Consider the following 26422-nt stretch of genomic DNA (forward strand, 5'->3'; position numbering starts at 1 on the left):
CTATATATGTGGCTTTCTTTTCCTAAATAAGTTATTCTCTTGGTCAGGCTAACTCACATAAAGGAGGTCAAATATGTTATTCTTAGATTTCATATTAAGATTAATATTCGAAGGAAAGTACTAAAGGCCATTTTGTAAATATTTTATCATAAAGAAATCACAGGGAGTTACCAAGTTCAGAACCTTGGACTGTATATTTAGTTTACCCCAAGGGCTTTTGTGAAAGAAATTTAAAACATGTTACTGGACAGCTCTTTGTTTCTTTCCATTCTTTAAGGTAAAAACAATTTAAAATGAATAAAAATAAATAGCAAAAACATGTCAAAGAAGTATTTTGGTTTGGCAACATTAAATCGCCCATTTTAAGAGAGGGACTCTTTTTTTGTTCAAGATGGCTGGCTTGGAGCATTTCAAGCATGCTTTATCTACTTAGAAGAAGCAAAATGGTGTGTGGACAATCACACTTCTAATATATTATCCAAGGCAGAACACTGGAATTCAACAGGAAAGTGACGGAAAACACCAAAAGCTAGGAAGGGGAAGGAAAATAGGCAGCATACATGGCCAAGACCAGCCAAGAACCAGGAATGACTCCCCAGTACAGGAGAGGGTGAGTGAGAGTCTTTACGCGGTCCACTCTTCTGCTGGGGAATTGCACAATCCAGGCTATGGGAGAGCACCTTGACCCTCTCAAGCCCTAAGCCTAACTTAGAAAGCAACCAGGGAACAGTGAGAAGGAACTGCTTTAGAGAGGGAGCATGCCTTGTATTCCTTGCTGTTTCTGAAACCCAGGCAGCTATAGCAAGACACCATTCTAGATCTTAGCCCTTAACAGACTGTGTGAAGTCCTGAGAATTCAGTCCTAGGCATTAGGGAAACTTGGGCTGCTGTTTGCAGAACTGGGGTGTGAACTAGGAGCTGGCCCTAACAACCAAGACTAAGAAGCTAGTGTGACATGGGCTACAGCCACCAGTGCGGGAAGCAGGTACTGCTCCTACTTAAGCAGAATGAGAGTTGCCATGAAGCCTTAGTGTTGAGCTAAGTGGGGACTCCTATGGGCCGTGAGCATGAACTGAGGGGCATGGGGTCTAACCGAACAGTTGGGATGGCTATGACACCTGAGACAGGGGAGAGAACCCTGTCCAGACTGGGGGCTGTAAGAAGGAAGCAAGTCTCTTACTCACTGACCAAGACTATGGCCACTGGGACTGGTCCCACCCTTCTCGTGGCAGGACCTCAGTGCAGTGGTGACTAAAGTTTACCCAAGAATTCTACCAGAGGCCTGAGGACTGTTTCTCCCCCACCTGTCATGGCTGATGCATGCACTCCTGACTGGGGAGCCTGAGCGTAAGCTTGCCCAGTCTAGCTCCATCTGGCTTTGGCCCTCAACCAATAATAAGTGACAAAATTGAATCAGCCATAAAAAGTCTCTCAACAAAGAAAAGGCCTGGACAAGATGAATTTACAGCTGAATTCTACCAAATGTACAAAAAAAGAACTAATACTAATCCTCCTGAAACTGTTCCCAAAAATTCAGGTGGAGGGAATTTTCTCTAAGTCATTCTACAAGGCCAGTAACACCTGATACCAAAACCAGACAAGGACACAACAACAACAAGAACTTGACCAATAGTTCTGATGGACATAGATGCAAATATCCTCAACAAAATACTAGCAAATCAAATGCAACAGCACATCAAAAAATAATATGTCATAATTTAGTAGGTTTTATACAAGGGATGAAAGGATGATTTAATACATGTAAAGCAATAAATGTGATAAATTACATAAACAGAGCCCAGGACAAAAACCATATGATTCTTTCAATGGAAAATTCAGCATCCTTTCATAATAAAATCCCCCAACAAACTAGGAATATAAGGAATGTACCTCAAAATAATAAACTCTATTTAGGACACACCCACAGATAACATCATACTGAATGTGAAAAGTTGAAAGCATTTTCTCTAAGAACTGAAACAAGACAAAATGCTCACTCTCACCATTCCTGTTCAACATAGTAGTGGAAATCCTATCTAGAGAAATCAGGCAAGAGAGAAAAAAGCCATCCAAATTGGAAATTGGATGATATGATCTTATTTCTAGAAAAACCTAAAGAATTCACCAAATCCTTTTAGAGTTAATAAATGAATTCAGTAAAGCTGTAGGGTATAAAATCAACATACAAAATCAGTAGCATTTCTATACAGCAATAACTGTCTACCTGAAAAAGAAATCAAGAAGGCAATTTTGTTTATAATAATTACAAACAAAATTTAGGAATACATTTATTAGCCAAGGAGGTGAAAGATATCTACAAGGAAAATGACAAAACACTGATGAAAAAATATTGTGCATGACACAAACAAATGGAAAAACATCTCATGCTCATGGATTGAAAGAATTAATATTGTTTAAATGACCATACTGCCTAAAGCAATCTATAGATTCAATGCAATCACTATCAAAATACCAGCATTGTTTTTTAACAGAATTAGAAAAAAAACTATCCTAAAATTCATACAGAACGAGAAAGAAAGCCCAAATAGCCAAAGCAATTCTGAGAAAAATGAACAAACCTAGAGGCATCTCATTACCTGACTTGAATAAACTCAAGATGGATTAAAGACTTAAACATAAAACCTAAAACTATAAAAATGCTTGAATAAAACATACGGAAAACTTTTGGACATTAGTCTAGGCAAAGAATTTATGACTAAGACCTCAAAAGCGTAGGAAACAAAAACAAAAATAGACAAATGGGATTTAATTAAAAATTTCTGCACAGCAAAGGAAATAATCAACAGAGTGAACAGACAGCCAGTAGAATGGGAGAAAATACTTGGAAAATATTCATTTGACAGGGGACTAAAAACCAGACATACAAGGAACTGAACTCAACAGCCAAAAACCCTGAAACAATCCCATTAAAAAGTGGGCAAGGAGTAAGGTAGTATTGCATCGTGGTTTTGATTTGCATTTCCCTGATTATTAGTGATGTTGAGCATTTTTTCCTATGTTTGTTGGTCATTTGTATATCTTCTTTTGAGAATTGTGTTTATGTCCTTAGCCCACTTTTTGATGGACTGTTTTGCCCTCACCTGTCATGGCTGGTGCATGCACTCATGACTAGCGGGCCTGAGTGCAAGCTTGCCTAGTCCAGCTCCATCTAGCTTTGGTCCCCAGGCAATAATGAGTGGCAAGATTGAATCAGCAATAAAAATAGCCAACAAATGGCAAAAAACAAAACAAAACAAAACAAAACAAAAAAACAAAAAAAAACCCTGAAGCTCAACAGCCAAAAAACCCTGACACAATCCCATTAAAAAGTGGGCAAGGAGTAAGGTGATATCGCATCATGGTTTTGATTTGCATTACCCTGATTATTAGTGACATTGAGTATTTTTTCATACGTTTGTTGGTCATTTATATATCTTCTTTTGAGAATTGTCTGTTTATGTCCTTAGCCTACTTTTTGATGGGATAGTTTGTTTGTTTTTTTCTTGCTAATTTGTTTGAGTTCTTTGTAGATTCTGTATATTAGTCACTTTGGAATACTATTCAACCATAAAAAGGAATGAATTAATGGCATTTGCAGCAACCTATATGGAAGTGGAGAGTATTATTCTAAGTGAAGTAACTCAGGAATGGAAAATCAAGCATTATATGTTCTCTCTATAAGTAAGAGCTAAGCTATGAGAATGCAAAGACATAAGAATAATACAGTGGGCTTTGGGGACTCGAGGGAAAGGGTGGGAGGGGTGTGAGGAATAAAAGACTACAAGTTGGGTTTAATTTATACTGCTCAGGTGATGGGTGCACCAAAATTTCACAGATCACCACTAAGGAACTTATTCATGTAACCAAATACCACCTGTTTCCCCCAAACCTATGGAAATACAAAATTTTAAAAAAAGAAAAAAGTGGGCAAGAATATGAATAGACATTTTTCAAAGGAAGACATACAAATGGCCAACAGTTATATGAAACAATGTTCAACATCACTAATCATCAGTGAAATGAAAATTAAAACAACAGTGAGATATCATCTTCCCCCAGTCAGAATGGCTCTTATTAAAGTGACAAAAAGTAACAGATGTTGATGGGGATGTAGAGAAAAGGGAACTCTTACACACTGTTGATGGGAATGTAAATTATTAGCCTCTATGGAAAACAGTATGAAGATATCTCAAAGAACTAAAAATAGAATGACTATTTTATCAAACAATCCCACTACTGGGTATATATCCAAAGGAAAAGAAGTCAATATATCAAAAAGGTACCTGCACTCATATGTTTATTGAAGCACTATTCACAATAGCAAAGACATGAAATTAACCTAGTATCCACCAGTGGATGAATTAATAAAGAAAATGTGGTATATATACAATGAAATACCATTCAGCCATGAAAAGAATGAAACCATGTCATTTACAACAATATACATGGAAATGGAAGTCACTATCTTAAGTGAAACAAGCCAGGCACAGAAAATCAAATATCACATGTTCTTACTCATAAAGGTGCTAAAAATACGTACACATGGAGGTAGAGAGTAGAATCATTGGCAGTTGATACTTGGAAGGGTGAGAGGGTAGGAAAGGAGTGATGGGAAATTAGTTAATGCATATAATGAATCTTATTTGGGTTATGGATATCCTAAAAGCTCTAACTTGACCACTACACAATCTATGCATGTAACAAAACTTTATATGTACCCCATAAATTTGTACAAATAAAGAGACACTAAAGCCAACTAGATAATACATTTAGCTAGGAACTCAGAGACAATTCTCTTGGTAATGACTGTCATTACCAACAGAACTGGCCAGAACTGAAGTATATTTCCTTATACACAGTGATTAGTATATGTATTTATTTTTCCTATCAGTTGACTATACTATTAAAATTATAATTTTTCCTTGCTGCTTCCACATATTTGGAGGGGTTTCGTTGCTGGAGACTGTCCCTGAAAATAAGTAAAAAAGCAGCAGTGTGTGATGAGCAGATCACTGTTCAGAAAGCTTCATGCCAGAGTCCAGCACCTGCAATGTTATTTTGTGTTACTGGACAAGTCATTTAGTCTCTGTGAAGTTCTGTGTCTTTTTCTGTAAAATGAGATTAGAAATACAGCTTTTACCTTATAGAGTTTTAATTGAGAAAAGATTAGTGGAAACATTCAGCATGTTGTACATGCTCAATTAATGTTTATTGATATGGATTATTTTTCCAGAAGCCTTTAGATGACCAGTTATTTTACATTTTTGGACTAAAGTTAAATTTTAAGTAAGTTGTTTCTTTCATGAGTAAATACTCATAAAAACTACGTGAATTCATATAAGTAAAATTGTAACTTTCCTACTTTATTTGTCATGATACCTTTTTCTTAGACCTAAAAACGTATTTTTTAGGTCTAAGACCTAAAAATTTAAGACCTAAAAAAATCTAAGACCTTGTATTTTTCTTTTTCTAGACAACAAGCTGGTGAGCAGCCTCAGCCTGCCTCTTTTGTTCCATCAGAGACTCTCATGTCACCAGGTTATGCAGGACAATTTTTTCAGCCAGCATCCAACTCAGATTATTATTCACAATCTCCTTACATTGACAGTTTTGATGAAGAGCCTCCTTTGCTAGAAGATAAGTTAAGGAAGTGTTATTAATGTGTGTACAGCTAGAAGAATAATAGCAATAATTAGCACTTAATGTGTGCTGTCAGCCTGCAGTGTACAGTGTTTTATGTGTGATTGTTTCACATATAACAAGAGTTTGCTGAACCAAAACCCTTAAACCGTTGGAAGTTTGTTGCATGTTTGCGTAGGGGAAATTGGGTGTAGATATGGGCCATTCTATGACATTGCTGCACTTATTAAATGCTCCTTCACTCTTTCTTAAATTTGAACTCCTTGGCCAAGAATAGAAAAAAATGCAGACATCTTTTGGCAGAGTAGTTACATCAAAGTGACCACCCTTCCCACCCAGTTAATGAAGCACTTCATAACAGCATATTTTATTCTCTGCTATGTTTTCCTGGGAGCAAAGTGGATAGTTTCTCAAATTAATATTTTTGTTGTCATTGTTGACATGGAGACAAGCCAGTGTTTTTCTTTCCTGACTCATGCAAGCCCTTTCATCTCACTTGGCATGAGTAGGTGAGGAAGTATATAAATCCAGTAAATAACGCTCCTGGTGGGAAGGTAATCCAGAGATTCTTAGAGCTGAAGGTCCTTAGGGGATTTTGGAGTTGTTCCATCCATTGGTTTTTTTTGCATATGTAGCCAGTCTGTATGTGCTGTTTTTGCTCTTAAACAAGATTAATACAGTGCTAGAAACATAGGTGTTAAGACACTAAAACCCTAAGTGGATTTAAATTTGAGAACCAAGCAGAAATAGTCACTGGTTAACTGCTGCAAGTCCTTTGCATGTAGTCAAGTGAAAAGGAATAGATTAAAATTTCCAGTATTTTACATCACAAGATGTAAAGATGTTTGCCTCACATGAACACAACCAACCACATTCTTCTTTCTTTTCCTTAAAAATGTAATACCGTGAAAGATTTAAACTGTTCGTAACAGAACAGAGATTTATATAATTGATCTATTGGCTCTTTGGAAGCCAGTCAAGTTTCTGGATCAGTTATCTTTAACCAATTCATTCTGTTTTGCCTCTACAAGTAATAAACACTTAAAAGTTACAAGTTATTCTAGTTAAACATTTTCCTTGGCTTTGCCAATATCTCTGCCTAATTGTCTTCAGAATTGGGAAAACAGAGAAGCATAATAAAAATATAAAAATTACTTCAAATCTTGTCTCAAAGACATGACTATCATTAACAATTTGATGTATTTTCTTCTAACCTTTATTCTATTTTCCTATGAATGCTTATGTATATGTACTATGCATGAATATACATGCATACTTTAAAGTAAAATACTATTTTTTCAATGAATATATATACGTTTGAGTACTTAAGTATTGCATTATTTCTATTTACTTTATGTCACGAGCATTTTTTTTTTTTTTTTTTTTTTAGATGGAGTCTCACTCTGTTGCCCAGGCTGGAGTGCAGTGGCCCAATCTCGACTCACTGCAACCTCTGCCTCCTGGGTTTAAGCGATTCTCCTCCTTCAGCCTCCTGAGTAGCTGAGACTGCAGGTGCACACCACCGTGCACGGCTAATTTTTGTGTTTTTAGCAGAAACAGGGTTTTGCCATGTTGTCAAAGCTAATCTCGAACTCCTGACCTCAGGTGATCTGCCTGCCTCGGCCTCCCAGAGTGCTGGGATTACGGGCATGAGTCACTGTGTCCAGCCTGTCACGAGCACTTCTATGCAAACATTCTTTAAAGTCATTAAATATTATTTGAAAACAATGTATAATGGTTTCATAGAGCTCTATTATATAACATAACCATAATTTAAACACACCTTAAAGGTTATTCCTTATAGCAAGTAATGCTTTGCCATCTTTGACCTTTGTAGAGTCTGTCCTTAGGATGTACCCATAACAGTGGGATTGCTGGGTTAAAGGTATTAACACTGTCAAATGATGTCAAAAATGGTGTTCTACTCCACTTCCAGAGTAGAATATGACACGTCTTTGTCAATTTCATAGGAAAAAAGGAAAAAGGAATACTTTGTACCTCTGGGTTACCAAAAAAATTTTGACATTTCTCATATGTGTATTGACTTTTTATTTTTCACGTTTTTTTTTTGGTTCAGATTTCTATAGAATTTAAAGAGTTTTCTTTCCTTGTTTATTTTTTAGGGATTTTATATAGTAACCATATTAATTATTGTCTAGAATACGTATTTTAAACATTTTTTTCCTAGCTTGTGTTTGCCATCTGGTTTGTTTATGGGTCATTGGGACATATTAAAAGTGTGATATTAATTTTTTAAACCCAGAATATGTTTCCTAGTAACATTTCTTTCCAATTGTTGTTTGTTTAAAAATCTATTTCTCCAGCTCTAGGTACTGCCTCTATCTCTTTATAGATGCTCACATTTTAAAATTATCCTTTTGTATTTTTTGTTTTATATTGAAATTATTATTCAATAGTTGTTTAACCTTAATATGTGAAGTAAGATTTAATTTTTTTCTGTACTGCTTAACTATTTTTTTCTGCAGCATTTATTGAAAATAATCTTTTCTACTATCTGAAATGTCTCTATTGTTGCATTAATTTACCACTCTCTATACATCCTCCTCTAGTATGTCTTTCAATTTGAATAGAAAATACGTAATAGATTTTTATTTCCATTTTATACAGCTCAGAGTCAATTTCCCCAAAATATACAGTGTATTAGAACAGCAGTCCCCAACCTTTTTGGCACCAGGGAACAGTTTTGTGGAAGACAATTTTTCCACAGACAGGTTGGGGAGATGGTTTTGGGATGAAACTCTTCCACTTCAGAGCATCAGGCATTAGTTAGATTCTCATAACAAGTGTGCAGCCTAGATCCTTTGCATGCACAGTTTACAATAGGTTCATGCTCCCATGAGAAACTAATGCAGCTGATCTGGCAGGAGGCGGAGCTCAGATGGTAATACTTGCTCGTCCACTGCTCACCTCCACCTCCTGTTGTGTGGCCCGATTCCCAACAGGCCATGAGCAAGTTGGTATGGGTCCATGGCCCTGAGTTTGGGAACCCCAGTATTAGAAGATAGAGTACCTAATATAATTTTGTGTTTTTAATCTATGAAATATCTGGATTTTGGATCCAATGTATTCTTCAAGCTGAGTGACTTGTGAAAGCCTCAAGCCTCTTTTGTCTAAAGATATGAAAAAGGCCATGATATGTCTTTTTCAGATATAAAAAATGATACAATTTCTAGGATAATGCATTAAATAACATTTACTAGTTTTTATTGACCATCCATCAGAATGGCCTATAAAATTGTCAAGCTATAATAATGAACATTCCTTGCACAAAAAGCATGTTGTTCCAAAAGAGTCCTTCTTTATTTCTTAAATATTTTGTTGTCTAAAATATTTGTTTGGTTTTATGTAAGAATGATAAATTTTGCTCTTAATGTAAAATCAATATGTTAAATGCATTTTTGAGAATAAGAGTAAATTCAAACTTGTCAGATAAGAAGAATTACTGATATTTAGTATGTTGTATTTATAGCATAGCTCGACGCTTCTATATGAAAGGCCAATGCCACAATTTTCATAGAAAATAGAGATCTTAATTCACTTTTATAGCATATGTATCATATACTTTACTACCACTAGATGGCAGCAAAACAATAAATTTTGCATTCAAATTTTACAGCAGTTTTATCTTCTTTTATTTTGTACAATAAGATGTTATATTAGAGTATCTATAATTAATAAGTAGTTATAATTGCTCACATACCTTATAATAAATAAAAAACAATATTATAGAGATATTTCAGTAGAAAGCACATAAAGTATTTTTCATTATGAAAATATTTATATGGGCTTATATTAATTTACTGTCTCATGGCTTGATGTTAAAATATGTGCAGGAGTTAGTTATGCCATTAAATAAATGGTTGACATCAGTAATGATGTTGCATAAAGCATTTTTCATCTGAATTTCTTCCAAAATAATTACGTTTTTTGAGGAAAAGGTATTTGGAATTAAATACCACTTTATTGTGGTAAATACTGAAAATGTATTTTTAGCATAAATGCCAAAATTAAAAAATAAAGTTTGAGAACATAAGCTTCAGGGGAAATTAATTTAAAATTAATTAATTTTAAATATATAGCAAGTCTCAATTTTTAAAGTCTTCTTCTCTTTCAAAAATTACATTAGACATTCTAACCTCCTTTAAGCTTGGTGAACTGCTCATATTATTCAAAGTGTATGTTCATTAATAAATATACAAATGCACTGTGGAAATAAAGGATGAAACAAGAAAGCGGAAATGTAAATTATTTGCTATTAATTTAACTATTCGATTTTTTTAAGCTTAAAATAACAGATGTCATTCTGGGCATGAAATGAATAAAACTTTATTTCTTGGTTTAGACCAGTGTCTAGCTGACCCTCTGAAAATTTCTGAGTTGTTAGAACAAGGGTCCTCTGTGTCGTGGGGTTTATTAAAAGTCTGTGTTGTAGTCTGTGTACAGAAAGTCAGCTTTGCAAGGTATTTAGGTGGTATGTGCCTCTGTAAAATAAGTTGAGCTATACCCCTGTATCTGACCAAAGAAAGTTACTAAAGCTTGGAAGGGTAGTTACATGCCACATACAAATACATTTAGGAAGACAGTCCTTCACATGGAAGAATTGGGCTCATTTAAAAAAAAAAAAAAAATTATAAGATTAGACGAACATTGACCCGACCACAACTCTATGGTTAAACACGTGCTTTCTTGAGTCAGATTGTGCAGCGTTGAAAGCTAGGTTTTCTATTACTGCTTTGTGTCTTCAGACAAATTAATCTCTCAAAGCCTTATATATCCGATGCATAAAATAGGGATAAAATAATAGCAATTGATTGTGCATTTATAAGACCAATTTATGTAAATCTTGTGAAGTCCATAGCAAACACTCAGTAAATTTTAGCTTTTATTCTTCCTAGCCTCCACGTCACCCTTACTGACATTCTGAAATTATAGAAGGAGGATAACCAATTTGATTGCTGGCCCCTAAATAGTGAAGTCATACTCTTCTCTTTGAATGTTCTCTTTCTCTACCCTAGATACATCTTAGTTGATCTCTACAGGAGTGGTAGGAAAAGAAACCAATGTGGTATCAATACTTATTTCTATGTTCAAGGGATGTCAAATGGCTCGGTATTTGCTTTATAGTAATGAGAGAAGCAGATTCTAGCAGAAGGATCTGTGAGGCAGCAGTCAGAAGTCTTTGAAAAGTGGGAATTGGAGAAAAAAATTAGAAATTTCTAAATAGGTTTGGACTCATGAACACTGAACTTCACTGATTTTGGATACTTTATTTGAATACTACCATGTATAAAAGAGAAAGTTTAACTTGTCTCAAGAATTTAATCTTTGAATACATAGACTCAGCTTCACAGTACATTGACCTTACAAAAATATGCGTGCACATCATGATCACTTTTACTTGCAGAAAGAGCCCTTTTCCCCTCTGTGTAGTTTCATTCATTTAGCATAAAATTGCTCTTCTCATTAGGCATAGTGGACTTGGACTCAGTCTCATTAGTTTAGTATAGTACTACTAATTTAAAAATTATGCCATGGCTGATATGACGGGATTACAGAAGTGTCAGCAATTGAAAATACAGGAAAAGGGCCAGGTGCGGTGGCGCAGGGCTGTAATCCCAGCAGTTTGGGAGGCCAAGGCAGGAGGGTCCCTTGAGCCCAGGAGTTCGAGACCAGCCTGGGCAATGTAGTGAGACCTCATCACTATGAAAAAAAAAAAAATTAACCAAGTGTGGTGGTGCATGCCACAACTGAGACATGAGTCTCAGTTACACAAGAGACTGAGCGGAGGAGCTGGGATCATGCCACTGCACTCCAGCCTGGATGAGAGAGGGAAACCCTGTCTCAAAAAAGAAATTTTTTTTTTTAAAAAAGAAAATACAGGAAAAGGAACTATCTAGATGGGCAATAGGATGAAATTTTTGATCTGCTAGCTACAATTTTATTTTTTACTGTATATTGCCAATTTCCCAATTTTTAATTAGATTTAAAGCTTGTATTTGCTGCATAAATCAGGGAATGTTTTCCTTGATGGAAATATTTCTCTAACGCATTTCTTTTAAGTCATTCTTTGGAAACCAAATTACTTTTTAGTTTGTTTTTTAAAGATTTGTATGTTACATAGAACTTGAGTTTCTGTGTAATACAGAACATAGAACTTCAGAAGGTATGATAAAACAATCAGATTAAAATGCTAAGTAAGTTAATCAGATATGTTAACCTTTAAAGAGTGTAACTTATTTTTATTTTTCTATATTTATATTATCATATTATCTATCTTTTTTTCCTTTTTACAGAACTTGGAATCCATTTTGATCACACATGGCAAAAAACTTGGACAGTGTTAAACCCAATGAAGCCAGCAGATGGCAGTATTGTGAATGAAACGGACCTCACTGGACCCATTCTTTTTTGTATAGCCCTGGGAGCCACCTTGCTTCTGGTAGTGTGTCACAGTAAGCACCAGATTTTAATGCTTGTCCTTGCCAGTGCTGGTTTTGAAGCAATATGTATAAATATAATAGAAACTGTGTCACTTTACATAGTGAATTTTGTTAAGTGAGAGAGAATAATTTAACCATAGTGACAAAAATATGCTACCATTATGCACTGCAACAGCTAAAAAGTATAAATTTAAATAGAATTTCAAAAATCAAGAAGGAGATCAAAGTAGGAGATCACTTATGTCTTTTTTGTTATTAAGAAAAGACTAAATCTGGAATAATGGGAGGAAAACAGATTTGGGAGATATAAGGCCTACATTTTATTTTTTTGTTTTTTGTGAGAGTTCTATTGTGACACTGAACAAGTCACTTCTCTTTGGTCACCATTTTCTTTGCTGTGATAAATCTCCAGACTATTTCTAACATCTTATGAGGTACGAGACTGATCTCCTTGTTTTGGGTTAGGCTACTAGGAAAAAGTTAATTTGCAATGACAACCTATGATTTGTTTACTCAGCCTACATATTTCCTCTAAAATGTTAATTTTCCACATTTTATGAAGACATTTGTTCCCCGACTTCACCATATGTCTTATGTATGCTTTCATTCTTTATATCTGGAAGTAATGGTATTAAGGGTCACTAAAAACGTGACCTAAGTAAAGTTTAAAAGACATTCTAGCTCATAGTTTAGGAAAATGTTTCATTAAAAAAAAAAAAAAAAAAGGAATAAGAAAAAAATGAGAAAATGTCTCTCACTTTACACCAAGGAGGAGATGGCAATACAATAAAAACAGAGAATGATAAAGATGGCCAAGGCAGTCTGAAAAATGTTGTTTCATTAAGACACAAAGAGATAAACTAGGCAGAAGAAATAATATGAGAAATTAAACATTATAGGAAAAGCTCTTACAATAACTATTTAGCCCTTTTCCCCATTTCCCTGCTCTTCATGTTCCATAATAATAATTTCTTCCAGTGGATATACAATTTTCAAAAGTAGTTGTAAAATGCATTTGCAACTAAATAAAATTCTGCTTTTCAATTATTATATATAATCAATCAAAATACTGATAGCAATCTAGTTTCTGCAGGTAATTTGGCCAATAATAACATCATGTTAATCCAATACAACAGTATTTAGTGATAACATCTTATTTCTTTGTACTACAGCAAGTGCAAATACTCTGTAAATCAAACACTATATCAACTAGAGTTTTAATTTAGTCTCTAACCTCCCTTCTTCTGTCTTTGTCACAGTAATTTGATAATCTTAGATTAACTGCTAAGTAAGGCCATGTCAATTAATCAAATAGTCAGAAACCATCAATTTAATATATTAACTCATCTTTCTTTTTCAAGTCATTTGTAATAAAACAGCTGTTTGTTCTGTAGCGGAACATCACTGTTACCATCCCTTAAAGAACAGCATCAATTCCATTATGATCTCTCTTGGATGCATAATGTTAGTTAGAGTTATTTACATATCCCTTCTTATATTTTAAATACAAAGCAATAGAGGCAAAAATTCTTAACTGGAAGCGAGAAAATTGGATCTACCCTAGCTTTGCCACTTGCTGTAATCTTTAACCTTCGGCTTCATATTTCTAGGCTTTCATTTCATTTTCTTCAAGGCAAAAGGATTTTATTTAAGTAGCTCTTCAGGTTCTATTTAGTTCTAAAATTGTGTAGAATATGTGAAAATATGTATTTTCTGAATGTCTTTATGCAAACTTTATCACTTGAAATTTTACCATTAGATATGATAACTTTCAAATTGATTCTGATATAGAGCAAAAAGGACTCCCCCAAAACTCCAACTGAATATTAATTAAAGTATGATTTAACTCAGAATTCATTTGATTATAGGTTAATTCTTTCCTGGATATGTAGAATTAAAATGTAAGAGTGATTTTACTGGCTGATACAGGAATTTTACTAGAGAAAGCAAACTAAATCCAGAATCAATATCCAAATCTGTTTATCATCTCTGGAGTCATAAGAGTTATAGTCACATATGCTTCCTTCTTTGAGATTCATGCTGACATAAGACGCCATTCTTTCAGTGGACTTTCTTCAGGTAAAAGGAGACAAACCAAAGAAAGCTTCAAGCACTTAGCACAAATTTAGTTTTACTTATTCTTTTCCCCCAAATTATTTTCATTTCCAACACCAAGAAGACAAATGGTTTAAAGCTTTTGCTCCATTTAACTTTTCTGGTAGGGCCAAGAGTGTGGTCTGAAAAAGCAACATGCATGGCCAATTTAAAAGTGCAATCAGAAGAACACTAAGTATTTTAAATCACGATGTGGTAATGAGGATGGTATAGGGAGGATCCTTAAAAATTTTGAGGTTAAAGAAATAGAACATTTATTTTCTATTTCGATTATAAGCCCTTGTTAGAATTTGAGACAATTCTTTAAAATGGCAGTGATTTAGGCTAAATGGAATTACAACTTAAATTAGACAAACTACCAAAGAAAGACACGATGAGAGAAGTTCATAACTGATATGAAAACACACAACTTTACTACCAAATTAGCTTCATCTACTCCCTATTTGCCCCACTCCATTTCTAGAACTGCCTTTTCAGGACAGGAAGTGCAGTTAAGTGTCCTTTGGGTTTAAGAGAGTTGTCCTATACCATTAGGACTAGCCCTACCTCATATTTATCCCATCCAAGTAAAATATTAAGTAGATGGTTTCTCTAATGCATGACAATGATGTGAAATTGTCTTTATTTTGCAACGGGAGCAAACTCACCCAATAAAGCAGTGGATAGCTGATGTGTTTCTGCTAGCATGTCCATCGTTAGCATTATTTCATTAAATGGCCACAAGAATACAGAAGATATCATAAGAATTTATCAGTGGCTAATGCTGGAGACAATTCTGCCAGCAAAAGTCAGGAATATTTACGAAAGGACTTCGTAGTGATCAACGCTCCAACTGCAGAGGAAGAAGAATTCAGAATAGGTGAACAATTTTGAACATTAAAATAGCTATGGCATTCTCCATTACCCTGATTAATTGTAAAATAAATATCTCTAAAAGACTTCATAGATAATAGCATGGAGAAGGAAAAGTGGCAGCTAAAAAGCTCTTTCTCTCCTGAATCAATTTATCAGGTCCTTCACTGTTTTTGTCTAATTCCCATGAAAACCAGAGACAGCCTATTCAACTTTTATCTAGAAGTTATGATCAGCATAATGTAAATATAAAAAATTAATGAATTTTTAACTGTAGCTTTGGTATTCTCAGAAAGCAAACATTAAAATATCCTCTTTTGAAGTAATAGTATGCTGTGATTTTCTCTGAATGCATTTACTGGGGCTTGTACTCACAAAATACTAGCTCTGTGAGCAATGGCTGTTTTTATGAGTTTTCCTCAGAATATTGGTGGTGTACTCTGAACACTACTAACTTCCTTTGACAGTACACCTTTTATGATTCATTACCAGTTAGTTTATATAAATCACCTTTTCATAAGGCGTGGTTAATCAACCTGGCAATAGGTATCATGAAACATAAAAGGATTCTGTGTTCAACTAAGTGCTAAATTAAATAGGGTTAAATATGTGCCATTATTTTGGGACTTATTTAGGACTTGTAAGAGCTCCCGTTGATGTTCAGGACCTACATTTTAGAGCTGAAATACCTAGGTTCAAAGCCAACTTCCACTGCTTAGCGTTATATTACCTTGGGCAAGTTACTTATCCTCTCTGCATCTCAGTGCCCTCATGTGTAAAGTTGGTGTAATTATGATACTTATTTCATAAGGTGGTTATGTGGATTAAATAAATATATGTGGCACACTTAGAATGGGATCCAACATGGTAAATCCTGTAGATGCTTGCTAATTTTACTAATATGCCTTATAAATCCCCAGGACTAAAATTGGATTTTTTATTCCTCTATTCAATCACGTAATTATTTAATAAATATGTGGACAAAATATAGTCTTACTTATGCCTTGTACTCTTAATAGACAATTTACAATAAAAAATAAGTCTAGAAATATTCTATCTTCTTTGTAGCATGCTTATTCCATCCTAACTCTAGTCAGAAGTGTTTGTTTTCAGAATCTGAATTCAAACCATTGGCCATGTTTTTCCCAGAACTGCCAGTCTCCTGATGACAGTCCTACAAAGACAGGAAACAGCACTGAACTGACTCTAACACACTCTCTGCTTCGTGATATTCAGATTTCCTCTTGGTGTCCATTGTGTGTTCAAATTGTTTTGTTTTGTTTTGTTTTACCCCACGTCGTTTCAGGCAGGAAAAGTTCAGTTTGGTTATGTGTATGGCATGAGTGCCATTGGTTGCCTTGTGATTCATGCCTTACTGAATCTGATGAGCTCTTCAGGGGTGTCATACGGCTGTGTGGCCAGCGTGCTGGGTTACTGCCTGCTCCCCATGGTCATCCTGTCTGGCTGCGCCATGTTCTTTTCATTGCAGTAAGTGTCAGTGTGCTCTCATTGACCTCACATGCACAATCATAGCCAGGGTTTGCCACAGTCATGCAAAAGTTAAGCCCATTCTGATTGTTTTGGTAGTGGAACTGGGAAAAGCATGGCTATTAAAATCTACACATAGATTCAGAAAAGTAGGTCAGTTTTGGCCCAGGTGCTGTTCTTACTTCAGTTACTTAAAAAATAAATTAATCCAAATTATCTTTAAAACTGGCACTTTTTGGCTGGGCACGGTGGCTTGTGCCTGTAATCCCAGCACTTTGGGAGGCCGAGGTGGGTGAATCATCTGAGGTCGGGAGTTCGAGACCAGCCTAACCAACATAGAGAAACCCTGTCTCTACTAAAAATACAAACTTAGCCAGGCATGGTGGCGCAGGCCTGTAATCCTATCTACTCGGGAGGCTGAGGCAGGAGAATCACTTGAACCCAGAGGCGGAGGTTGCGGTGAGCCAAGATCATCCCATTGCACTCCAGCCTGGGCAACAAGAGCAAATCTCCATCTAAAATAAATAAAGAAAGAAAAGAAAAGAAAAGAAAAAAAACTGGCACTTTTTAAGTTGTCACATTTTTCAATGTGAACTATCGTCATGTGTAAAATAACAACTACAGGAAATTCACTTGTTTGATTTTGGAAGAGTAAGTGCCTGGTGAACACTGATAAATTGCTTCGGCTTTCAGGCACTCTGCCTTCTGGGCTGAAAACAGCTATTCTTTCTCAGCTGGGCTCCTTGCCGGGTAGAATTCCCAGGAACCCTGATGAGGATATTAATGTTGGAGAATTTTATAACATACATGCTCAGTCAATATTTTTTTTTCTTCCTTAATTTAGGCAATTAGTATGTGCAACTCAAGACCATTACTAAGAATACAGTACATTAAACAACTCTAGAAAATATCTCTAATAGGTATTACTTAAATCAATAAATGTAGTACTTATTTGGTGTTTTAAAAATATGTTTGGTTTATTAATAGTCTGAGGCATTAGAAGCTATACTATAGAGCTTTTCACTTGTTTTGCTTTCGTTCAATTATTAGAAGTAGATATTTCTGTCATTTTCATAAATAATAAACACAATTCCCAACTTCAGAGTCAAACCAAGATCAAGTAAGGCAGTTTAGTTTGGTGGTGAAAAGAGTGCTATGATAGGAGAGATCCTTGACCTGTTGTCCACTTCACCATGCAATTTTTGTCATCACTTTATTGCTTTAAAACTGGGCAGTAGACATCTCCTGAGATTTCTCCCAGCTCTCATGTTTTATTTTTCTAAATAATGCATTCTGTTTAGCACATAAGAAAGGAAATTCACTCTTGACCACCTTTCCTGCCTTATTATACTCCAAGTGACCAGACTTGACTATCTTATTTGCTCACTTGCCTCCACAGTTACTTTTTGAAGATACTAGTTGAACAAATCTATTTCAACATTCTAAAAATACACAAAATGGAGATTCAAGGATGAAGTGGGAAGCCACACACATACGTGCTTTCCTGTCCCATGTGCTCCTTACTTGAGCTGTGTCAGGCTTTTTGTGATGTCTGACAAAAACCTGACAAGTAGATCTGAAAGTAGCGGGAATTAGGCAACTCACTGGAATGTAACTCTGTCTATCCTTCTCCCATACCATTGGCCAATTTTTGAGACAAGTAGGGGAAAGGAAGTCTATAGCTATAAGGATGTGAAGGCTCTCAATGCTGTATTTAAGAGAATTTTAGGAGTTAGGATTTGAATATTGACAGATGAGAGGAGAGTGACTGCAGGTAACTTCTACTGTTTTTTCTAATTCAGGTTTAACAGAAATATAAAATATTTAGCCTCTGTAATGAATTTGACTAAAAAATGCCTAACTGGCCAAGGGCTTTTGTTCATATATTTCATGATTTTCATTTTACCACTGGCAAAAGTAGTTATAAATATTGTACCAAGGATATTTCAGAGGCAGCTTTAACTCAATGGTCTCTTTTCTACTGGCACAGGCAATCATCTCTTTGTCTCTGCTGCAGGGGCACCTTTGGAACCGTATCATCCCTGGTGATCATTGGCTGGTGTAGTCTCTCAGCTTCCAAGATCCTCATTGCAGCCTTGCACATGGAAGGACAGCAGCTTCTTGTTGCCTACCCTTGTGCCTTACTTTATGGACTTTTTGCCCTCCTAACAATTTTCTAAAGAATGTTTGAGACAGCATTTCAAGACTCTATTTGCTTGCTGTCCAGATTATTTTGGAAATAAATTAACATTCAAATTTGATGATATGATTTTTGTTTTATTGCTTTTGAAAGAGTAATAAGCAGAGAGACAAAGCAGCACTTAAGGGTGGTGCTCTAATAGCCCATTGATTTGAATGATGTTTTGCTTTTGAGTTTGGTGCATTAAAACATTTCAAAATACTTAAAATAAAAAGGGATACAGTTGCTGTACTGATCAACCCTGCCTTTCTCAATAGATGTATTTCTGAGAAACATAAGTAAATAAAATCATATGTGTACTAAAAGGAAATCTCTAGTAAGCCTTTTCAGAAACTTTCATGACAGCTCAAGCTGTGTGCCTGTGGCTAAAGTTCCACTGTTCTGCGCCTTTGGAGAGTTCAGGGGTATGTTATACAGGGTTTTACTTACCTAAAGAATCTAAGAACCTCTTGCCTCTCTATTCACTTACTTTAATAACTATTCTTCAGTCTCATTTAAATAATGCATTGACTCACCGCTTTTTCAAGCCCTCACTTCCTTCTTACTTGGTTTAGATGCTATGGCTCATTACTATAATTTCTTTCTTGCATGTATCCTCAGCAACCTTGCCATTTTCTCCCTAAGTAGGTGATGTTACTAGAAGAAATCCCACTTCATATTTATTGTATTACCATGCCTTAAATGGTCCCTCAGTACTACCCTTGAATCCCACTACATTCTCTTAAATTTGCCTCCATGCTATCTGAGATGAATATATCACACAAATTTTTCACCGCTCAAATCCCCAACACTCCTTCCTCATGTTCTACTGTTTGTTTATTCTTATTTTATTGCAAAACAGAATCATCTAGAAGAAAAGTGCTTATCTTCCCACTTTCTTCTCTCTCAACTTACTTGCACCTTTACCCATATATACTCTTATTTTCTTCTCATCTCTCTCTTCTCTCCACAGCCAGCCCCTCCACCTGCATAATCCATATTTTCTCATCACCTATCATTTATGTCAGCACATGAACATGTTTCAATAACTCTTATCTTAAAATAAAACTCCTTTGATTTAACATCTTTCTCCAGTTATGGCTCATTCTCTTTTTTTATTGCAAAAATTCTTGAAGGAGTTTTCTATTGTCTCTGCTTCTACTTTATCATTTCCCATTCTTGCTTTCCTACATTCTAGGCAATAATTTATCACCCTATTTACCAAGACCACCCTTGTCAAGTTAGCAACAATGCCCATGTCTTGCAACATTCAGTGGTCAATTCTCAGTTTCATTTCATCTGAACCCTGACAGGTACTTATTTGATTACCCAATCTCCATTAGCCACTATGCTGAAGCACTTCTTCACTTAAATTCTAGAGTGTCACATGTTCTTGAATTATTTTCCTACCTCACAAGTAGCTTCTTTTCAGTCTCCTTGGCTGACCTTTCCTCTTCTTCTCAGACTTAAATATCTTCTCTAATTCTCCCTTGCTAGATGAGCTCATTTTATTGGATAACTTCAAAATCGAATGACCCCTAAATTTCCATCTACATTCAATACTGTTCCCTAAGCTCTTAACATATGTACACAACTTATACTTAATATTTCTATTTGATCGTTAATACGATATTCTCAATAATAGCATATCTGAAACCAAACCCTTGACTTCTATCCTGTCCTACCTGGCCCTCTTCCATATTTTCTCATCTTTATAACAAGAACCACAAGTCACTCACTGGTCCATTTAATACTAGACAGTCTTGATTACTCTGACTTTCACATCTAACATCTAGTCTATCAATTATTTTGACTATGTAATCAAAACATGTCCCAAACGTCACCGTGTGTCCTGGGCTCCTTCATTGCTCAGACTACTCCAAACCACCCTCCTCTGTTGCCTCACAGAAGCAGTTTCCTAACTGGCTTTCTGCTTCCACGCTTTCACCTCCACAGGCTTTTCTACACACTAGTGCGATCCTTTGAAAATGAAAAGCAATTATGTCATCCCAAGGCCCTCTCATGGCTTTTATTCATATTTACAATAAAACTCAACCTCCTTTTTATAACTCAGAAGATTCCTTTTCAGAGTGGTCCCCAGAACAACAGCATTAGCATCCCTTGGAAGCTTATTAGGAATTCAGAATCTCAGGCCCTGGCCCAGACTTCCTGAATCAGTGTGCATTTTAACCAGATTCCAGATGATTTACATGCACAACTAAGTTTGGAAAGTGTGACACAAGAAGGCCTTGACTGCACAATCTCACTGTGTCTTGACTTTGTGACATCATCTCCTTCCATTCTCTGTCTTGGTCACTGGTTTATTGCTGCTTCTCAAACCACCAAGTTTATCCACCTCAGGATCTTTATAGAAATTCAGTCTTCTTGCAACGTTTTCCCCTCAGATCTTTCATGTTACACTTCTCCGTTCATATGTTACCGACTCAGAGAGGCCTTCACTGGCTTTTTTTTTTTCTAACAGTACATCCACCCAGATTTGCTCAGTCCACCCTATGCGGTAGCTGTTATAATTACTTGAAATTATGTTATTTATTTGGTTATTTGCTTTCTATCCTCCCCCAAATCCACAGAAAATAAACACTCTGAGGTCAAAGACCTTGTCTATATGCAACAGTTCCTGATAAGGAATAGGAGACTAATATTTGTTTATTCAATTAATGAATACATAAACGAATGAGACTGTGATTGGACATTGGTTGGTCACTGTGGTGAACAAGACAGCTGAAGATTGTAGCCCTAATGGAAATACATTGGCAGTGGACAAAAATAAACAATAAGCAATCAATTAATATGAAATAATTAAAGAAGTATGAGAAGAATTCTAAGGTAGGAGTATGTGGAAAAGAAGGCAGGATTGTAGTAAATGTTAGACCGTTATGGTCTAATAACCCATTAATAGACATATTAATTAGCACAGAATTTTCTTAAGCTCTTGATCTTTCTATTCGGGCTGCGATCCTTCATGGTGAAGCAAGAATGCCATTTATCGTAATGATTTCTCTGTAAAATCACCCCTTTGCTTAGAAGTATATTATGGATATTATGGACCTTTTTTTTTTTTTTTTTTTTGAGACAGAGTCTCACTCTGTCACCCAGGCTGGAGGGCTGGAGTGCAGTGGTGTGATCTCGGCTCACTGCAAGCTCCGCCTCCCTTGTTCACACCATTCTCCTACCTCAGCCTCCCAAGTAGTTGGGACTACAGGCACCCACCACCACACCCGGCTGATTTTTTTGTATTTTTAGTGGAGACAGGGTTTCACCGTATTAGCCAGGATGGTCTCGATCTCCTGACCTCGTGATCCACCCGCCTCGGCCTCCTAAAGTGCTGGGCTTGCAGGCATGAGCCACCTAATTTTTTTTCCTCTTTGGAAAGTGCTTTTACTTTTTAAAAGATAAAACTAAAAATTGCTCTAAATTCAGCATGTAAGTTGATGTTTTCCTGTGTATAAAAACAGTCATACACAGTAAAGGTTTGATATTTTTTACTGTGAAAAATTATAACCTCTATATTTAAAAGTGACATAAAGAAACTACTAAATATTCCATAACAGCAAGAAATAAGAGTAAATTATATTTAATGGTTCCTAATGACAGAGTTGTAAAACACCAAAGAATTAATGTACAAAGAAATACAGATGATTTATATGAAAATAATTACAAAACATTAGAGGTTTATTTTAAGCAGACTTAAATTTACAGAAAGATAAACTATATCCCTGGATGAGAAGATTGGACTTCATAAGCGAATCTCCCCCAAATAAATGTGTATGTTTAATATAATCTCAGTTAAAATCCAAGAGGCATTTTTTTAGAAAGTTGACAAATTGATTCTAAGGTTAATCTGAAAAATTAGGTAAATATGTAACTGTGAAAAATTGGAAAAAAATTCTAAAACTTTATGACAATTGTTAAGTAGATTATTGTTCATCTCTGTAATTGAATGCTTGGTAACTAACAAATGTTTTGGAAGAATCATGACGGAGAAAATACACACAGTAAGTTTTCACAATTTTGATATTTACTGAGGATTTACCGTGGGCTGGCCTGGATGCTTTACATTTATTAGCTCATGTTTAGTCCTCACTGTAATTTTATGAAGTGCACTTATCATCACCTCCATTTAATAGGTGAGGCTACTGAGTTACAGAGAGGCTAAATCACTTGGCAAAGGTTACACAGCCAACGACTAGGATTTGAATAAAGGAAGCTTGATTCCAGAGCCCATAATCACTACATAACACTGTCTGTAACTAAGCAGCAACGTGTCTACTGTTCATTCTACTAGGGCTTATCTTTTCTTTTTCATCTTGGCCAATACTAGACAGGGCCAATGGGCTTCACCTAGGCAAAAAATATACTGTAAAAAGATAGAAGAATCCAGAATGTCTAAGTGGATTATAGTGGTACCTGTATGACTCCTGGGTTCATTTCTGAACTGTAATTGAAATGAATGATGCACATTTAGATCTAGTTAGCATTTGTGTACAAAAATTTCACAAAATATCATTCTCTCCCCCAATTCCAAGAGGTGTATACATTGTATGGATTTGTGTGGAATGAAGATATTTTCCTTTTAAATTTATTATATACTTTGTGAAATGTATCTGCAGTCAGTAAAATCTGTTACAGAACAAATGAGAAAGTGAAAGAAAACACATTTGGAGTGCACAATGAGAAATATATCTTTTTTTCCTTTATCTGAGAATGTAACATTTTCCATTTTTCTGTCTTTACTGTTTGGATGAAAGTTGCAGATTATTACTAAGGGCAAAAGGCACATTTAGTGGCAAGAGATGGCCTTCATTTCAACAGGAATGATTGGGGACATGGGCTGAAAATAAAAGTCCTGAATTACTCAGACTCAAGTGCCCCAGTTCACAACAGTTTAACTAGGGCAGTGGCCTTTGTCACATTTGATGACAGATGCTTTTCTACTCTGCTCTGACTCCAAGTAAGGGATGCCAACTGTAAACCCACATTGACAAGCTCCTGCTCCTCTTGTTCTCAGAGCATTGTAGTTTCTATTCTGTTTCCCTGACACAGTCAAGAGTCTATAGCTTTCTAAATAGGTTTTCATATTTGAGTAAAAGTATCGAATAATTTTTTAAAATTTAAAAGCCAACCAGTCTATGTCACAGAGAATCCTTGATGATGGTGACCAAATATATATGTTCAGAAAAAAATTGATTTTTTTGTGTGTGAGGTGGGATTCACAGTCTTTTACACTGCTGATTAGCCATACAGAGTGGTGAAAATATCTTAAACAGAGACTTTGACATAGAAGAAAAGAAGGAAAGAAGTAAAGCAGGAAGGAAGGAGAAATCAGTGAATCCTAGGTTATCATCCTGGCTCTGCCTGTAAACAGTTTGCTGTATTTGAGACCATTATGTAGATTTCTGAATTTCATTTTCTTTACATGGAAAATGAAGTGAGTAATGCAGAGTTTGAAAGGGCCTTGTGAGGACTAAATAAGATGCTGCATATAAATTACCTAGCCCAGTGCCCTGCATATAGTAATTACTCAGTAAGTGGAAACTTGCCACAGCTGTAATAGATCCTCAGGGATAAGATTTTAGGAAAGTCTATTTGCTTTTCCATAATATCATGAATAAAATTATGGGTGAAATATGATGACCTTAATTGACATACAGACTTAATGGAAAACAATTATTTTGGCATGGTGGTGCAACTGGTGAGGGAGATCATGTTAAGGTCAGCTAAACTTTTTGTTAAGTATTACCAGAAATATTAACACAATTTTATGAATTTGAGAGAAGGTCCTTTGTTGAAGTTTCATTATTTGGCTGCCAAGCATCTGAATATTTTATATTGAAGGCATTTTCCATATCCTAAAGCAGGGAGTTATTCCCTCTCTCTGATCTCTGGCAGCTAGTGGCATATGAAATAGGATCAGCCAATTTGATCCTTTTGTTCAGCACCTGGAATCCTGATAAAATGATAGAAGGGCAGAGGAGCAGTTAGAAATATTCACGGAAGCTGAAGGGCAGATTCTGGCAGTGGTAGTAATTATGCATATGTAGCTGGGTCCATATCTGTAGAACGAGTTGAACTTGAAGACTTGGGCTGTCTTCTCTACCCAGTCTCTCAAAAGATCATGCACTTTTAGCAAGCTCTGACCTCTTCCTTTACGGTTGATTCTATGATCTAGCCTATATCCTTCTTATAAGTCCTATTTCTTTTTATGTTAACTAGAGCCAACTTCTGTTGTTTGCATACAAGAACTCCTAAGGTACTGGTAGACTAATGAACATTTCCTCTCCTGGCATCACCAAACTTTTGGAGGGCATATTAGGTTATCATAATAGAGAAGGTTGAAATACATGTTATTCGTTACATTATCTGAGACATACAACTATTATATTGTATGTAGCACTCACAAGCAGAAGACTTAGCACCTAAACTGTCACTGTAGAGGTATTTTTATCACACAGAACAACATAAACATGTCACTTCAAACTGACTGTAATTTGGGGAGAGATTTTTAGTAACTAGAGTATAATTTCCAGACTCTGGGAATTAAGAACTTGTGTATTATTTGTCCCAGCTGCAAATCTTGTGAGACAGATTGAAGATGGTATTTGCTGGTGTATAATGTGGTTCAGAGATGAGCCTTGCTGGAAGGAAAGCAGCATGTGAGGAAGAACGTGTTGAGTATTTCACTGAGGCAGAATGCAGGGCAAGAGCAGCCGGAATGACAATGAATACCAGCCAATGGCAGAGCAGTCCGAGGGATCCCACAGACCCAGTGACAGGGCACACAGATCCTCAGGTGCTGCCTGTTGCCAGTGGAATCATCATCTATAGGTGCTGCAATCTGTCTTGCATTTTAAAATGTGAACACTGGGAATTCATCCCTCTTTAATAAAAAGTGTGGGACTTATAGATAAACAACTATTCTGAACTTCCCTCAAAGGGGTCATTTATTGAACTGACAGGGGTGAGAGAAGCCAGTCCAACAAGTATAAGCAAGGTTGTTCTTGTGTCAAAGGCATATTAGAGGAACTTTTACAGAATGCTTTCAAATTTCTGGGATTTGCTTAGAATGCAATTTTTTAGAGAGGCCCCAATGTGCCATTTTGTTTCTGTGTTTAATATTCTTTATTTGCCAAGGGAGTTTATTGGAGGGAATCCAAAAAAACATATAGAATGAGCAAGGATATTTTTATTCCTAGCATTATTTTTGTCAGCACTGACTACAAAAGCATTTATTTCCTATCTATTTGGATATGACCCTGGGCTTGTCCCTCTGCGGCAAATCATAGAGCCTGGCCTAATGCTTCACATACCTATAACCTTTACCCTATGTATCTGCCCTGGATCATCACTGAGCATTGCTTAATTAAAATGATAAATCAGAAATGTAAATAACTCCTCCCTGATGAATCATATGCATTAATGCTAACTTAATCTTAGAAATCAACTTCCAGCAAGATTTCCCAAGTTAAATTTCTTTCATCAAAATTCTTTTTTAAAAACCTCTCATCATTGATAAACTTGGATAAAATAAATCCTTTAAATAGCCATTAGTATTGGCTTAAACATTATATTTTCATGAATTATTATTTTTAAATAATGAGAAAGTCTATTTACTAATTTTTGCTTTCAGTCACAACTTGAACTAATCTCGAGAAAATTCTTCTTAACT

The 26422-nt window shown here is 35.7% G+C and overlaps 1 protein-coding gene across 1 annotated transcript; it reads left to right on the forward strand.

Moving 5' to 3' along the window:
• Nucleotides 1–955: 955 nt before the first annotated feature.
• YIPF7 (Yip1 domain family, member 7) lies at nucleotides 956–18954 on the forward strand. The gene is given in 6 exon segments (XM_011972946.1): nucleotides 956–985; nucleotides 5234–5286; nucleotides 5474–5652; nucleotides 11955–12100; nucleotides 16375–16556; nucleotides 18574–18954. Coding segments are annotated over 6 exon segments (753 nt in total). The 3' UTR covers nucleotides 18737–18954.
• Nucleotides 18955–26422: the final 7468 nt, after the last annotated feature.

The sequence above is a fragment of the Mandrillus leucophaeus genome, unplaced genomic scaffold, assembly GCF_000951045.1.
Source record: "Mandrillus leucophaeus isolate KB7577 unplaced genomic scaffold, Mleu.le_1.0 Scaffold1321, whole genome shotgun sequence".
Lineage (NCBI taxonomy): Eukaryota > Metazoa > Chordata > Mammalia > Primates > Cercopithecidae > Mandrillus > Mandrillus leucophaeus.